Source organism: Sparus aurata, chromosome 6, assembly GCF_900880675.1.
Source record: "Sparus aurata chromosome 6, fSpaAur1.1, whole genome shotgun sequence".
Taxonomy (NCBI): domain Eukaryota; kingdom Metazoa; phylum Chordata; class Actinopteri; order Spariformes; family Sparidae; genus Sparus; species Sparus aurata.
In genome coordinates, this window is record NC_044192.1 from 34,375,800 (window position 1) to 34,392,864 (window position 17,065).

Genomic DNA, 17,065 nt, shown 5'->3' on the forward strand with positions numbered 1-17,065 from the left:
TTAGCCGTGCTATGGTTTGCTATCTAAGCCCAGTTCAGCGTTACCAGTCTTTGAAGAGAAGGAGCTGGTGGTTGCAGGAGAAAGTTGGGTCTCCAATATTGAACAAGCTGCTCTTGCTGTGCAAGGTTTGATGAAAGTCGGCAGAGGAGGAAACTGGTCGCTCCTTTCCTTTGTAAGGATAGCAGCTCAGTGCTAACCTGCTTGGTGTTCCTCAGATCGGCAGGACCTTGTGTCGCTGCAGTGAGGAGAAGTTCTTTGGGCCTGCTGCCAATGCAGCTTGCAGCTCTCCACAGCTTATTGGGCCCAGAAGAAGGGACCTTGAAGGCAGGCAGCCCCATGGGGGGAGGTGGAGAAGAGCCCTTGAAGATCCGAAGTTGAAGGAGTAGAGGGCATTGAGTGAGAGAGAGAGAGAACAATGAAGGCGCTGGGGTTTTGACTACCTGATCAGCAGGGGGTCTGTCACCCTGACCAATAGTAGCTCAAACCTGAATTCTGCACCTAGGTGTGAAGAATGGGGAATTCTGGGACACTGAGTTCAGTTCAGAGTCCATTTTGGAATCCACAATGAATGACTTCATCTGTGGGTCCCAACAGTATCATTAAAGGAGCAATTTGTGAGGTATGACCAGAATTTAAGTTGGAAACATTCTAAAAATGAACATTATCAACAGAATTTGAAGAAACAGTGTTATCCGCTGCGCAGCACTGCATGATCTTGAACTCGCCTAATGTAGGCTGGTTGTTATAGCCAAAGATAGCTACAGCAAAGATAAAGTGAGCAGCAGTTGGGGGTTAAACTGCCTCCTATAGTTTTGGAGTTACCTTTGAATTCTTCATATTTCCTACAAATTACACCTTTCGGACTTTATGGCTTATTAGGAAAACCTTTTGATTTTTGATTTACCATGCAAATGGATGAGCTCAAAAGCATACAATAGCTTAAATGTTACCATGACTTATAACTGACCTTTCCTTATCTTTTCTGATATCTCTTTGTTTTGACACGTCATTATTGTACCACTGGCTGACAATAGGCTGATTTACTGGGAAAACCGGGTCTGATTTGGACAAACATCAGACATCAACATTCATCTAACATGTCTTGGAATGACCACGTTTATGGGGAAAAACCATGACAACCTAGAGTTGAGACCAGAAGGGAAAGATGCAGTCTGACAAGCTCCTCTGCACTTCTTTGAGAGCAGTTACCAACCCTAAACACTAGCCCTTTTTAGATAGAAAAGGCGGCACATTTGCTCCAAGGTAAGGACGGCAATGTGCTGGCCTGTCTTCCTAAAACGGAGGCATAATATTCCTCCTTTTCCAAAAGCCGCCTCTGAGGTAGGCAACATATGACATGACATGAAGCTCGAAGTTGGGCTGTGAACAATGGCAACGAATTTGTCTTCAAAATAAGAGCTTTATATTGCACCCCATTGGAGTTTAGAACTGGGTATTTAGCTGGGGGCTTTTAATTTGAAAGTAGATAAAATTATTTGGGACAAACAAAATATACAGTTGATGAGAAATTGCAAATGAACGACCACCAAACACAATATTAAGAAGATGTGAAGCACAGGTGAGGAACTCTTATCTACACCCCACCCCTAGCCTTGAATTCTTTTAACACTCAGCAGATATGACTTTATGGGCTTCTTTAATGATACAATGGTACTTTTCGAGACAAGATTAATCACCATCTGACATCAGATGGCACCAATTTAGCCTCTAATAAACTTAAGAACTGTTAAACCATATATATACACACATGAATGTTTTTTCTCTCATTGACCTTCATAAGATGATTTATAATTTCTTTATCTAATCCAGGGGTGCCCAATACCTCGATCACAATCTACCGGTAAATCACAAAGGTAGTGTGGGTCGATCGCGTGACATGGCAGGAAAATGAATGAGTGAATGAATCTCCGAAAAGCCAAGTTGGATCTATGCCACCTGATTGACGTACAGGATGGCCAGTCTGAGATCTCTTCTTGTATGTCACGAGTCAGGGGTCACCATGCATGCGCAAATGAGCTAGCTCCAAAACACAAGCGAGCTAAGTGACCTGGTTATTGGCCTTAATTGATATCAACAAGAAGGGATAGAAAAAAATAAGTTGGGAGGACTTTTTTTTTTACTATTTCTTTTTCAAAGTGCATTTGTCTGATTTGTCAAACTACCATCACTGTTCCGAAGTGGAATGTTGGAAGGCACTTTTGAACTGTAGGCCTACATAAAAAGTATGACACAGCCCAGTTGTGCATTTTTATTCAGATGGTGTTTACAGATATGACTGGAAAAGAGGAGCTATTAACATTACTGCCCATGAAAGAACGCACGCGGGGAGAGTTCATTTTTCAGTCATTCAAAAAACTTTATCAAGACAACCAGCTCCCGTTGTGTAAACTGTGTACAATATTGATGGCTGTTTGTCACCTGCATTACTGCTGTCAATTTTTTGTGCAATACCAAGGGTTACATTACTCTCTTAATATCATTTATGCATTGTGTTATATAAAGTATACTCAGAATATGTATTAATAAATAGATGTTTATTATTTTTATGTAGGTAGATCATTTTGACATGGTCATTTTAAAAGTAGCTCGCAAGATAAAAAAGTGTGGGCACCCCTGCTCTAATCCATCAACGTACCCGTTAGACCAAATCCAGTCCAACACTAAATTGCTTGATATCTCAAAGTTTACATGTATCCATTCCATTGTCACCTCGTTTATGTCTTTTGGGAACTAGTATGTCTGACAAGTGGAATAAACATCAAAGTAGGTATATACTGTAGATCTTGCTATGTTGGCAGCCAGGAAATGTATAACTTTAAAATGGAAAGAATCCGAACCCCTAGTAATAGTGCACTGGTGGAATGAACTTTCAAGCTACCTCACACTGGACAGTATATATTATAGGAGTAAAGGCAGATCCTCAGACTTTTTAAAAATCTGGCAATCTCATATAGAATTTGCCTTTATAAATGTTCTGGGTCAATATAAGGCATAGCAAAAAATGGTATGATCCGAATGTAATAATTTATGTTGTTGTTTTATTGTGGTAGTTTTGTTTATTGTGAGTGGGTCATTTCCCATTTTGTTTTAATTGTTTATTTTTGTTGTCAGTGTCTGTTGTGTTTTGAGGATATATGTTTGGGTATTATTTTGGTTCTTTGATTGTTGTATATAAAATCTATATCAAAAAAAAAAAAAAAAAAAGAAATCTGTCTAATGTTCTAACTCTGACAACCCCATAAAATGACACTAAGCATTTGTCTGACAAGACATTTGTGCTGTAACTTCAATGAGGCAAGCAATATCAAATGTCAGTATTCTCCTCCACCATCTTCTGAATTGCTGAAAATTGTGAATTTAGTTTTGTTGGGTTTAATATAATGCCACCTTTAGACTCAAAAACATCCATAGAGGATGCATTACATATGTATTACCTTATTCAAATTGAAATGAGTGACCATTTTAGAGGGTTCACACACAGGCCTCTGTTCGGGTAAATTCACAGTTGTTAATTATTATCATGTTAATTAAGTTATACAACTCCAATTTAAGTTACTTTTGGGTGCAATAACTTTTACATTGAATGTCAAGTCTGTGAAGAGCAAAAAAAAAGTGTATGTGTCCAAAAAATACTGAGTAGGCGTTACATGACAGGCTAAATCGTTTACATCTCTGGTACCCCAAACAAAGATAAAACCTTACAGTAATCTCACAAAATCTTATGTAATCATGCCAATGCAATCTAAACAAGTCCAATGGATTCATAGACCCAGAAAACATGGGGTTAGACACCAAGATTACATGGCTATAGGTCAAATAATGAAGGAGTTAGGATATTTTAAGGGCTTCCTGCCTATCTTGAATGCCATCTTGAAAATTACACCTTTCTAGTGGTCAAACTTTGGTAAACTTTTAGTATGTTATTAAGGACACCCAATACAAAAAACAGCTGAGAAACCTTTGTTAGAATTTTTTCAGGGTTAGGCGTTTTTTTTCCTCATATATGCAGCCGACTATGAGGAAGTTATACCTCATGTTAACACTACACTTCTAGACTTGATTCGTCAAATTAACAGGCTATGTGCCACAGTCCTTTAAAGTAGCTGTAATTAAACCTCGAAAAAGCGTCCACTCACTGGTTGCAGGCACTGCATTGCACGCACACCCGCTACACATCTCTCCGATCTGTTCACTAAGTAGTTAAAACACATCAAATGATCCTTAACGGTCTTAATAGCATGGTCAAGGGCACACACTTGTTTTGCTTTGTCTTGTAAACATATATTCACAAAAACATTTCTATCACTCAATATTTGATGAAATGCTGCATGATTATCTTGTCATCTCCCATTCATGATGAGTTTGACTGGCAAAACAGTCTTTTAGAGGGTCATGTGATCAGCATAAAAAATGTTATTATTTTTCATTGTGATTTTGCGGCCATGGGGCAAATGTTAAGACAGTGTGACAACTCACTTATGTGTGTAATCTTTCTAATTATGTATTTTCACCGTCTTATACTTGATTAGTTTTATAACAAACTTTGACCTGGATTTAATTGATAATAAACATATATGTAATTCTTGACACAATTCAAATGGGATCGGAAAGTTATTTGTCTCTTGCCCTTAACTGTACATTTTTTTTCTCAAATAAGGTCCCTTGGTGGTTCACCAGAAGGGGCGTTACTTTACCTATCTCTAGGAATATTGAACCTTGAGAAATGTAAATTTGCACTTTAAAGAAGAGTGGGTTGCAATATTGAAGTTTGGTACTTTATTGTGTGATTCTTGGCATTTTGTAGATATTTGTATATGTCCTTTTACTTATAATGTCAAATAAACTGAACTTAATAAAGCAATACTACACATGATTTAACATACAGTATCTCTACAATGCAAATCAAGCAACAGTTGTCTAAACGTAGCTGGTAGTGTGATATCACAGTGATTCGGTCTAAAGTCTTTTATGTGTTTTGTACTTAAGGTGTTGAAATTTACCTCTGCATCAAGAGATCCTGAAATCCCTCTTCCAACACAATAACAATGGCCCAAAACTGTCATGGCCATCTGTATTGTTCTGCTGATTCTGTGCTTTTGGCAATACACCACTTACAATGTTTTTTTAACTTCCTGCAGGATTGTCTTTAAAATCTTCTAATATCTTAAAATAATCTAAATGCTGAAAATATAAAGTTCATGATTCTAATTAATGTATTTTATTATTTTACAGATTATCATATAGGAACTCATGTCCCTTGAGTACTCAAAACTTGTTACTGTATCTTTTTGTTTTTCACTCTTGAAAGGATGTAATCAAATGTTTCCTATGAGTATAGAACATCACAGCAATAATCTATAAGCAGTATTCTTCACACAAAGTATAGGGAATGAACATGAACGGAACAGAAACCACAGGCCACAGTATGGTCACTGTGTATCACTGCATAACAGACAGGAAAAGATTTTCAGATTTCCTGCCCATGAGAGATCATGCCTCTCCTCACTTCAGACAGAGGCAGACCAGGCAGACTCATACTTACCATACAAAGGCCTCATCATCTATCTATAAATAAAAGGAATCTCTGCCTGTCTGTGTGTGTGTGTGTGTGTGTATGTGTCTGTTAGTCAAATATCTCTGCGGATCATGATCACACTGACCTGAGACTTTCAACATGGCTGCTGCGTGGTTCAGTGGTGTGCATCTAAGCATTTGCTTGGACTGCAATGATACCGTGAATAAATTATTTCATAAATGCTTTACAAATTCCGCTGAGCATTGTCCACCGGAACCACCACAGTCATGTGCGCACCAGAGCCAATCACTGCACACCGTGGCCACGTGCGCACCAGAGCCAATCACTGCAGAGCTCAAGCCCACGACATACCTGAAGAAACAAGCGGATTTACACCTGCAGCGGAGCGAGCTGGACTGGGATTTTGCCGGCGGTTCGGTCCTGTTCTGTTCTGTGCATCTAAACTGGCTGTTGTGGATTAATGAGATTAAACGAGTCCGGACCGAATCTGTTCGGGTCTGAGGAGATCTGGAGACGAGCGGACAACAAAGTGGAATCGGAATCTGTGGATGTTTCTGTGTAGCTAGCCGCTAGCTAGCCGCTAGCTGCTAGCGGCTAGCTACACGGCCCACCTCCCGAGGCAACGGACCGGCCGCATCGGCACGTCCAAAACCAGACCTAGAGTAAATAATGTCCGCCACGCTTTTTTCGCGAACATTGCCGTCACGTTTGCTTTGTGTCTGGTGCAGAAAGAAACGGGCTTTTGTCACGAAAGTGTCCAAGCAGCAAGTTTGGTTGTTGAGGAACAGAAAGTTGTGGGAGGGACCTAGGCGGATGATTGACAGGCAACGACGGTCGGACAGCGATATTGAGTGTTGAGAGATTTGTGACATTTAGCGTGTTTGGAGTGTGTAGTTAGTGTGTTATGTAGTGTTTGGTGTAGTGTGTTAAGTGTGTAGTGGAGTCGGTTTTTCGTTTAATGAGTCAGAACAATGAGATGATGCTGAATGTGGAGCAGGCAGTGCAGCTCTCAAGGAGCACAGGCAGACCTGAGCATTGCCTGCATTTAAATGTAAATAGTTACATATAACTTTGTACATTTTTTAAATGTATGCACAAATTTAGCAAGCAACAATTTATATTTGCATTATAAGTAAAAAAAAAAAAAATGGTTTGTTAAACATATTTGTGGTTTTCACAGTAAAAAAATCTAACTTTTTCTACTCGGATTTTATGGTTTTTTTTGTGACTTTAGGTCCATTGTGTTAATACAGTATGTCAAAATGGAAAAAGAACTGTACAGTCACACATGTGAGGTTGTGCTGAAAATAATGACACCAAGTAAATAGCTTTTAAGGTGAAATATAATGGCAAAATCAAAAATAGTCAAAAACAGCCAATTATACCCTGGAATATCGGATTTCACAACAAACCTAAATATCCCTGACGTCCCACCTTCAAACACAGCCTCATTTGGCCATCCATGAAAAAGCTGCTTAACCTCCCACTTTTTTTTATAGGAATACACTTTTCTTACGGGCACTGCACTAGTATCATCAATATGCAAGATCACTGAGAAATCCAATTCACAGAAATTATAGGTAACATTTACCCTTTCAGTGCCTTAGGTAACTTACAAATATTACTAGTGAGGTATCTGGATGGCAACACATTCTGATTTTTGAGTTTACTTAGGTTAGATTGAATGATGACTAATTGTTTCTCCTCATGCTAGTTAAGGAATGCTTATTTAATACCAATTAGCAGCTTAAGCTATTTGTACTTATTGTACTACAAATAGAACTATTTAAGAAGGCATGCATGGACTAGTAGAGCTCAAGTTAAACTTAACACAGTACTGCATACGGTTTGGTATATTAATAAACGTAACATTGGGTTAATGAAATGTATCTCTGACATACTTTAGTAACCAGTCGTACTTTAAAGTATTTACACGTTATCTGAGTCTTTTAGTAAATTGTTCCTTTGTACTTCGTTATGTATTTGGGAAAACAAATAAACTCAGTTCATATTTAGAAATTATACCCGTATTTGGAAAAGACAAGTGGCACTACCTTTCGCTCTCAGTATACAGGTGCCCCTTAGCGGAGTGAAACAAGTGTGATTAAATGACCTGAACAGAAGAAGACGCTAATACCGTATCTCTTGGTTTAACTCAGTATTTATTGCTGTTCAGATGAATGAACAAACGTAACATACTTGTACTCCATTACGTTTCATGCGGAAATACTGTACGTTTCTTTCACTTTAAATGTCGATGTGCAGCAGGAGCGTAGCAGTGCATACGGAGCTTGCGCACATTGTAAGTACAGTGCGTATTCTACGTAGAGGTGGAGCAGGGGGAGCAAGTATACTGTCAAAGAAAACTGTTAAGGCAATACGTTTTCCTTCTGTTAGCTAGCACTCCTCAATAACCCACGGTACCTCCAGTCAGGGCGGACACAGACTGTCAGTGACTGTCTCCAGCAGCTGTTCTGTGACCAGCGTCATTCCACATACTGTAGCAGGTGAGTCGCATCGGCTGTCGCTAGTTTTGTCCACAAAAAGAATTCCACATCGTTTCATACGGTAGCTGTGCTGGTGTTTTTGTCATACGCGCTAAAATGAGCGGGGCGGAATCATTTAAAGGCCACAAATTAATATTTTGAGCTAATGTGTTTCGGCGGACACATTTCCCTACGCCGTTGCGTCTTTGGAAAATATATACACAACACTGCGCATGCGCGAATCTCTTGCGCCATGTATTTCAGACAGCAGCGTGTTAAGATGAGTTTGTGGTCTGATTTTCTCATGTCTCAGTCAAATACTACTTATTCTTGCAGTTTACCATCCTCCATTCATACTTGTGCTATATTGACGTGGTTCAATTGTGATTTATTTACACACCAAGTTGCTAAATTATTTTTTTTATTTATTATTATTTTTAATCATAATTATTCATGTTCTGTGAGTGACTGTTAAAATTTACAAGCAGTTGCAAGTGAATGAATATCATTGTCTGTTGGTTTTCTTCACTCTTGTCAGATGAAAGAAGCAATGCCTGAAAAAAATGTCTCACAAAGGAGATAATGAAGGGAAAAAGAGGTGAGCGGCACAACCATGACAGTCCCATCAGTGCTTGTTAGGCCACTTGGGAAATCACTTCATGTAAATGTAATGCAGCAGTGTTGCATTGAAAAACTTTTTGACTTCCTTTGTTCAGCTCTCATCACACCGAATTGTATGCATCCTGCATTCCTGGAACATGTTTGCCCATTGTGTATCACCCAGACTACAACATCACCTTCATGGGCCTTGAAAAGCTCCATCCATTTGATGCAGGGAAGTGGGGGAAAGTCATTCACTTTTTGAAAGGTAAGCAATTGAGAAACAGAGTGGCAGACAGGGAGGACATCTCCTCAAGCCGATGTATACGGAATTGTTCAGAGAGACGACGAGAGGTAGAGAACAAAGAGGAATGAGTGGAGAGGTCAGGTGTAGTAGCAGGAGCGGAAAAAGACAGAGCAAAAGAGCACAGGTAATTAGAGAAAACTCCCTGCGGGACTGTGTGCAGGTAGAGTAGATGAGGCCAAGGAAAAACAGTCGCTAGCTAACTGGCTTGACTTCACACGACGTTGTTGTCAAGTTGCACCATTGGTTGTCTTCACTGAAGAATGTGCCGCACACAGCTTAATGTATTCACAAAAAAGTGGCAAGCCTCTGCTGACGGAGGAAAATTGTATCCTTGCAAGAATTGTATTCAAATTTGGATGATATTGCAGATTTAACCACTGTGTTAAAAAACTATACAAAGGAACTTGCATAATAGATTTTAATGAACCCTGCTTACAACATTCAAAGTCAGAGGCAATTTATTTAAGCATTAAATGTTACAACCTTTTTTAGTTTCAGTCCTCCGAGATCAAACAGTAAAGGTAGCAGCTAATGTTAGTCAAAAATATGGTAGATATAAGAGCCACAGTATAGTATTATAGGACTATTATGTGATGCTACAATTCTAAACTGTTCAAGGTGGAGCATGTGCAGTGTATGCTGACTTGTAACTGCATCTGGGAAAATTCAGGGATAACTTTGCCATTAAAGAGTTTGCATTTGGTAAAAAAAAAAAAAAAAAAAAAAAAAAGAAAAGGGTATACTTACCATGATTCCATTTATAAAAGCAATATATGTGGAAAACATCCAACGGGGCTTTTCATAGGCACTGTATGTCAAGTTTCTGAAATGAGTCAGTTTTAGTGTAGTTTAAATTCACCAAACTGACATCAAAGAACTAGCGGTGATGAAGGCAAAGTGCATTGCAAAGACAAGCTTGTATGTTTTGTGCCTGAGTGAGAGGAAAACTTTATAGCACCAGGTGGTGGTAGTCTATATTTGCCGTTAAAAATAGGGAAACAATAAGGACTGCAGATATACAAATCGTAGTTATTATAAAGCAGTGTTTTTTGGCTCCACTAATCGAGATATGTCAAATTAAAAAGTTGCAATGGCATGGGTGAAGAGGCGGTGGTGAAAAATAAAGGAAATCACACTAAATGGGCGAATTCATGGATACCACAGATATAAATATAGTTTTATAGGACTGTGATATTACCTTTAAATTCAGTGGTGGGCCTTAAGGTTGGAGAAGCGAGCTTGTGATTGGGGGGGTCACTGGTTCAAATCCCAGTGCGGAAACGAAAGGAAGCGCTTGTTCCCCCATCACCACCACTGTGGAGCTGCTCAGTAGCCAACAGGTCAGACTGTGGTGTGCTGGGCAGCTTTCAGGTGGGTAACTGTATGAATGTGATCAGAGCTTTCCTGTAAAAGTTAGCATTGTAGTGAACCGCCGATGAAAAAAAATAGGTTAGAAAATAATACACATATTTACTCTACGCATCTATCTATCTATCTATATATCTATATATCTATCTATCATGCTGCCCTGATTGCAGGCTTGATGTATGGTCAGTGCTTGCATGTGAATCATGGGAGGTGCTAGAGGTCAACTAGCTATGGTGATTTAGCTTTTTATGAGCTCTATTTACATTTATATGTGTTTATAGAGATTTGCATCGTCCAGGCACGCGGGAAGATGTTTTCAGTAGGAGGGGCTGCCAACTGAATGAATGAATGAGTGACGTCATTGTATTTTTTTCTGCTACTGTACCCTAGCGCATCGCACACTACTAGGCTGCTTATTGGCTCCCAAAAGCTACACGCAAATACAGCTGTTAGCAACTAACGTTGTTGCTGCTGCAGCTATTACTGTTATCCAAACTAAATTAAAGGAAGCAAAGATTGTTTAACCTATGATTACGCATTATGTTGCCTTCTTTCCACAGCAAATACATTATTTCCTCTTAACGAATGGTTCAGAGAAATGCCATCTAGTAAAGTTAAATATTTTCAAGATCATTTTAGTTATGAAACTTTAGTGCTCACATGATTTTCAAGGTGTGCGTACACACAAGCAGGATTTCACACATATAAAACGTGACTGGAATTAATAAACAAGCCGTTAATGCACAGTCAGAGTGTTATGAATAAAATCAGGTCTTACTTGATTTACATGGCACCAAACGTTTGAAATAGGCACAGTAACGTTACTTGTGAAAAAATCCAATATTCCTTTCTGTTTTACTCCACGTCCACGGTTGTCGCTCGCCATTGTTGTTCGACTATTCGTTTGAATATACTGAAGCGGCTTCCTGGTGAGGGAGTCTCCTCCACAAATATATTTTTTTTAAATTTATTTTCCCACACATTCCCACAACTCTATTTACACCCCATATAATTTATAGATATTACCGTATTGACCCGAATATAGGACGACCCTGATTATAAGACGACCCCTCTTTTCAAGACTAATCTTCAGAAAAAGACTCTGATAACCAAAATTTGTCTCTCAATAACAAACTCACATACCCTCCTGTCAATATCTTGGAAGCGGCCGCTTAGAGGACCACGATAAGCTTTTCTCTTACTGTTAGCGTTTTCAGACGGTCTTTTTGGACCTGCCATCTTTGGACGTTACACTCCATTACTCCATATTTCTTGGCTGGCTGACAGTTGTTTGGCTCTGCTGCATTGATCACCATTATCTTAAAATTAGCATCATAGCTCCGCCTCAGATGTCTGTTAACTTGCCCCACTATTTATTTATTTATTTTATTAATTAATTAATTAATTAATTAATTAATTAATTAATTAATTAATTAATTAATTAATTACATTTAGGTTTACAGTGATGTTACACCCTGCAGCCACCACCAGGGGGGGCAGCACCCCCCTTCCCGTGCTACTGGCATCGTCTCTCAAATCCAGCTCCCACTCTTGCTTCTCAAGATGCTAATTGGATTGTGAACAATATGGTTGGGAACTGTTCACATTTGAACTGATACCAGGTCCGATATCTGTACCTGGAATTTGATACTGCATGGTACCTTTTGTCAGTACTTTAATCACAGGTGTGTGTGTGTGTGTGTGTGTGTGTGTGTGTGTGTGTGTGTGTGTTTGTGTGAGTGTGTGTGTGTGTATCATTTATATTTTCAGTCCCAAGCCTGTTTGACTTAAATTATGACTAATGACACAATGCTTTTGTCTCAGAGGAGCAATTCATCACTGATGGGAACATAGTGGAAGCCTGTGAAGCTACTGAAGAGGATCTGTTGGTGGTTCACTCCAAACGCTACCTCAACAGATTAAAGGTAATTTTGATTTCACTGTCATTATGACAGCATGGCATGTTTTCTACGTTTCTTCAGCTTGTCACATGTTGTTGTATTCCTACATCCCCGTGTTTTACATGTATTGTTCAGTCGTACTGAGGAGCTGAGGGATCCATCAGGTTGTAAACTGATGTGTTTAAATCAGAATTTTTGTTTACTGGGATTTTCTCTGTTATTGTCAAAAAGCAGGGAGTCATCCCATAGGGTCCTCAGTCAAATCAGTCATGTCTAGCATAGTCAGAAGGTAGTGACTTTCAAGTTAATGAGGAATTTTGCACTTTTAATTCTTCTGTCCCAGGAGTTGATCAGGTTCCACATTAAATATTTCCTTGAGTGGAATTGGTAGGCTACAGTTGAGTTGTTTGTGGACACAGTCACTGATCTGGAGACACTGGGTATGGTTGTAAGCAGTGTGCGAAATACCCGTCAATATTTGGGGGGGTCCCCATCTCCTGATTGTTGTACATTACCAAGCTAAATTTTTTCAATATGCAGTAGGCTTATAACATTACAGTATTTCATGGATGCAAGCCAAGACAATCAGTCTATAGCCTGCATGACAAGATACACACACTTTTTGATGATCCGACATGCTAGTATTTGTAAAGCAACACTGACATAGGAGTTGCATTGGCTAAAGTTGTTTGGATGCATGTTGTTTTATAACAAGGAGAGGCAAAGTTGTGCATTACAATGCAGACACGACAATAATTGCCACCAATCTGGCGCACTTACAAGAGCAATCAACTGAATCGATGCCAGGTATAGCCTATCGGAGACTGGCACGCAATCAGTGCAATTGCAAATGAGAGCCCGCAGTATGACCGATCGTGTGACATTATTTAACCATCCATGTACAGTAAATACGATCAGACAGATGCATCATTGAATACATAATACATACACATTCTGTTTATCTATCTATCTATAGATATATATATAGAGAGATATCTCTCTCTCTCTCTCTCTTTATCTATCTATCTATCTATCTATAAATCTATATATATATATATATATATATATATATATATATATATATATATATATATATATATATATATAATGTATAGATAAAGATATAGATATATACATGTTCAAAGACTTATCTTTATGCTGTCTCCACTCTACTGCATATAGAGCTAAATCTTGGAGGCAGAGGTACCGCAGTACTCTGCTCTGTATCATTATGTTGCTGTTGCATTATTGTGTGCTGCCATGTTTTCATGTGAGGGTCGAGGCTCAAACCCTAACCCACTAGCAGCATCAGAGAATTGTGTATGTCACTGGTCAGCTTTTCTTCTCCTTTATATCCACAACCCAGTTGGTACACATTAAAACATAATGTGCTTTTTATTTCCTGTTTGGCATAATTTTCAGTTAGTCGAGGTCTTCTGTGGATTTGTTCAGCTTCATAAGTGATAAAGTTAAAGCACAAAAAAAAAGGTCTCAGTGAAGAGATATTGTGTCTAATTGTGTTATGTTTCACTTTAGTGGTCTCTGGTGGTGGCAACGATCACAGAAATCCCTCCTCTCATGTTCCTGCCTAATTTCCTCGTGCAGCGGAAGGTGTTGAGGCCTTTGCGGACACAGACTGGAGGAACAATAATGGTAGGTATCTAAGAGCCTCATTTCCTCTTTATCTGCATTTGTAGGTGATAATATTACTATATACCCCTCTGCAGGAGCATCACATATCAGACATATAGCACCCAGTCAGCATAAACAATTTCTAATTTAGGATCAAATACAGAATTTGAAAGCATTTTTAAAAAACATTTTTTTAATATATTAACATACCTATAGAACTATAACTGTTCTTCTCGTCCTACTCTTTAACTTTTGCTTTGAAATTCCATGTATTACTTTACTCTTTACTTTAAATGCAACAGATATATCAACAGAATTATAAAATTCATTATCATAGTGTGAAGGATTGTATTAATTATGACGTTGTAAATGTGATAAAGTGAAGTAGATTACCAGATATTTGACACATTGTTTTAGTGTCTGAATCTCTACTGTGCAGACTTAGCTAGGTGTGAATGACCAGGGCAGATCTGCATCAGTCCTTCACATAAACAGTACCTGTTCGGGTGGTGAAGTGTGCAGTGCCATAGAATGCACATTTGCTGGGCACATGCCCAGCTCTGTCTCTCTTCTTAGACAGGCACATTTCTTATTGTTTGCTTGTATTTTTAGATTAAATTCAGTTAAAAATAGGTTACAGGAGACATTCACCTTGTATAGAAAGTTTACATCACCTTCAAGATTTGTGTATTTAATGAGGCATTAACAAAGAGGTTATGTTTTATAGAATTTAATTTGATGCTTAATGCAAATGTTGCAAAGTAAATGGCAATGAATAGTTTTTCATGGCTTAATTGTTAAGTCATTGATGATAGAAGATTGCCTGAAGGGGAATAAGCAAAATGAAAAACTGTGATACGGGCCAGCACCTGCTAGGGGAAATGCTTTCTATGAAAAAGCTGTTCAAAAGAAAACATGTAAGTTTTATCTTTTTAAGGAGCTGCACCACCACATCTAGTGACAGTAACTAAACTGGTAGGATCAGGGCCATGTCACACTCCTGTCAAGGCTGGGTCAGTGTTTCCTGTAGATGTTACTTGATAAGGCCACCCAGGTAGATTTACTGCCGCCCAAGTATATTTTAGCATTTTTTACTTTTTCTTTTTTTTCCATCCAAGAGAACAGTGTCATCTGTGACTGATTAACTAGTTAACAATCTACCCTAACACTACCCCTCCCATCTACTGACTTTCGCACATGTTCTGCAAAAAAAACTGAGATAGAGGGAGCGAGAGCGAGAGAGCGAGAGAGAGAGAGCGAGAGAGAGAGACAGATAGAGCGAGAAAAAAAAAAGAGATGTTTGCTGGTATGACATCCCTACTGTAAACGCATATATTATAATATTTTATGTATCTTCTTATGCTGTTTTTTCATTAAAAGCTTGTAAGTGTAACCATTTATTTGTGCAACAGTTATTTATAAAACATACTGCTGCCAAAAAAAGTCAATAGAGCATCAGACACATAATGGGAGAGAGAAAAAGTTAAGACAAGGCAAGCTAGTCAGTGTGCATTTAAGGTGGACAATTAAAGGAACACTATGTAGGTGTTACACCCATAGAGTTGTAGCCAACTCAAGCGGTGATGTATTTTAACAAATTGATTATCCTGTAAAGATGAAGAGAAACAAGTTGTAAGTCTGCTGTTCTTCAGGGGCTTTACTCTTGATCTAACTGCCAACTAAACTGAGTTTGAAATAATAAAAATGATACTGCACAGTTATCAGAACAGTGAAAATTTACAACAATCTCTGTATTATGATAAAATCACAATATTTTAAAATAACTGTCTATTCAATAGACAACTACATGGAAAATGTTCAATAGGCACACTCTAAAAATCACATGTATCATATCAAAATGTCATAATTCAAAGTACAGTGTCAACCACATATCTACTAGATATTTACATTTACAATCAGAAGACTAATATAATCACACTAAGCATAAAATGTACTTTCTAACACTAGGTATGAAATGGACTACTGCTATATAAGGATACTGACAGTGTTATATAAAAAAATGATCTTCCCCCACTCTTATTTCCTTCCACCGTCACTTATATAACAATCGATCAAAACTTGAATCTCTCTCATTCATCCTCTTTGTTATGGCCTGGTTTCCATTGCAACGGTCAGCAACATTGCGTCTTGTCAGCTGTTTAGGCTCTGGCTTTAACTGCTACAGTTTAACTGTGTACATTTTGTTAGTCATTAGGAAAAAAACTGAATGACACCTTGATAGAACTTGTAAACTTATAAAAATAAAAGAAACAAAGAATTATAAACTACATAGAGTAACACTTTGAAATGAAATGACAGCTCAAGTGTCCCCAGCTGATCCCTATCCTTAAATACCTGAATCAGATATGCTTAGAAATTAAAGTGGGGTTAACAGTAACCATAACACATTTTAATAAGTGGGCAACCACATATGATTGTACAATGTGCCACAACTTTAAATGTAATTCTGCAGTATTCACTAATAAATAAATAAAAAGTAAGAGAGGAAGCAAGTAAAGGCAGTAAGAAAACATGCCTGGATCCATCCCTTTATCAGACCTTCACCAACAGTAACTGGGGTCTGTTCTGAGATCCATCCTCCATCCAAGTTTCATGGATATCTGCGCTCAGTAGTTTTTGTGTAATCCTGCTGACAAAGCAACCAACCAAAAAACAAACAAACAAACAAACTCTTTGGTAGAGGTAACAAAGAGGCCTAGCTAGTAACCCAGCAGTTGTGGTCAGCTTGATTGAGGTAGAGCTTGTAACCAGAGATGGGCCTGTTGTGCTTGCGGTCATGGTTGACACCTGATTCCTCAGGGTCCAGCAGGTTGTTCTGTAGATAAGAAAGCACAGATTATCCCAGAGAGGCACAGATTTTAAAACGTCTTTGTTTGGGTAAAGTCAAATTGTTGCTCCTGTGGATTTTATCCATGTAATTCTTTTAAATTCTAGCAATAAAAACAACAACACAACATAATAGCTGTAGTTTACAAGATTCCTCCCACTCAAACCACTGATTTATCTGGTCTTCTCTATGCAGCTCACAGTACTTTTTTTTAGTGGAGCATGATGAGAAACTCAGAGGTCTAGTTGTGCATCAGTGAATAATAAGGAATACAAAATAACTTGAAGCAAATGGGTGTAGACTTGAATGTGCATACAGTTAACTGATCAGGCACATTGCATGCAAAGAGATGCTTTCTAGGTGTGA

General features: G+C 38.4%; 1 protein-coding gene across 2 annotated transcripts in view; it reads left to right on the plus strand.

The window, feature by feature from the left end:
- Nucleotides 1–7,806: 7,806 nt before the first annotated feature.
- Nucleotides 7,807–17,065, plus strand: part of hdac11 (histone deacetylase 11) — a 44,818-nt gene continuing 35,559 nt past the window's right edge. The window contains exons 1-5 of one of the 2 annotated variants that reach the window (XM_030421026.1): nucleotides 7,810–8,064; nucleotides 8,582–8,641; nucleotides 8,760–8,911; nucleotides 12,143–12,243; nucleotides 13,756–13,872. In XM_030421026.1, coding sequence (XP_030276886.1) covers nucleotides 8,607–8,641; nucleotides 8,760–8,911; nucleotides 12,143–12,243; nucleotides 13,756–13,872 — 405 coding nt within the window. In that variant the 5' untranslated portion in view covers nucleotides 7,810–8,064; nucleotides 8,582–8,606. Of the gene's footprint in view, nucleotides 8,065–8,581; nucleotides 8,642–8,759; nucleotides 8,912–12,142; nucleotides 12,244–13,755; nucleotides 13,873–17,065 lie in introns of both variants that reach the window. The other variant, XM_030421027.1, reaches the window with a different exon arrangement.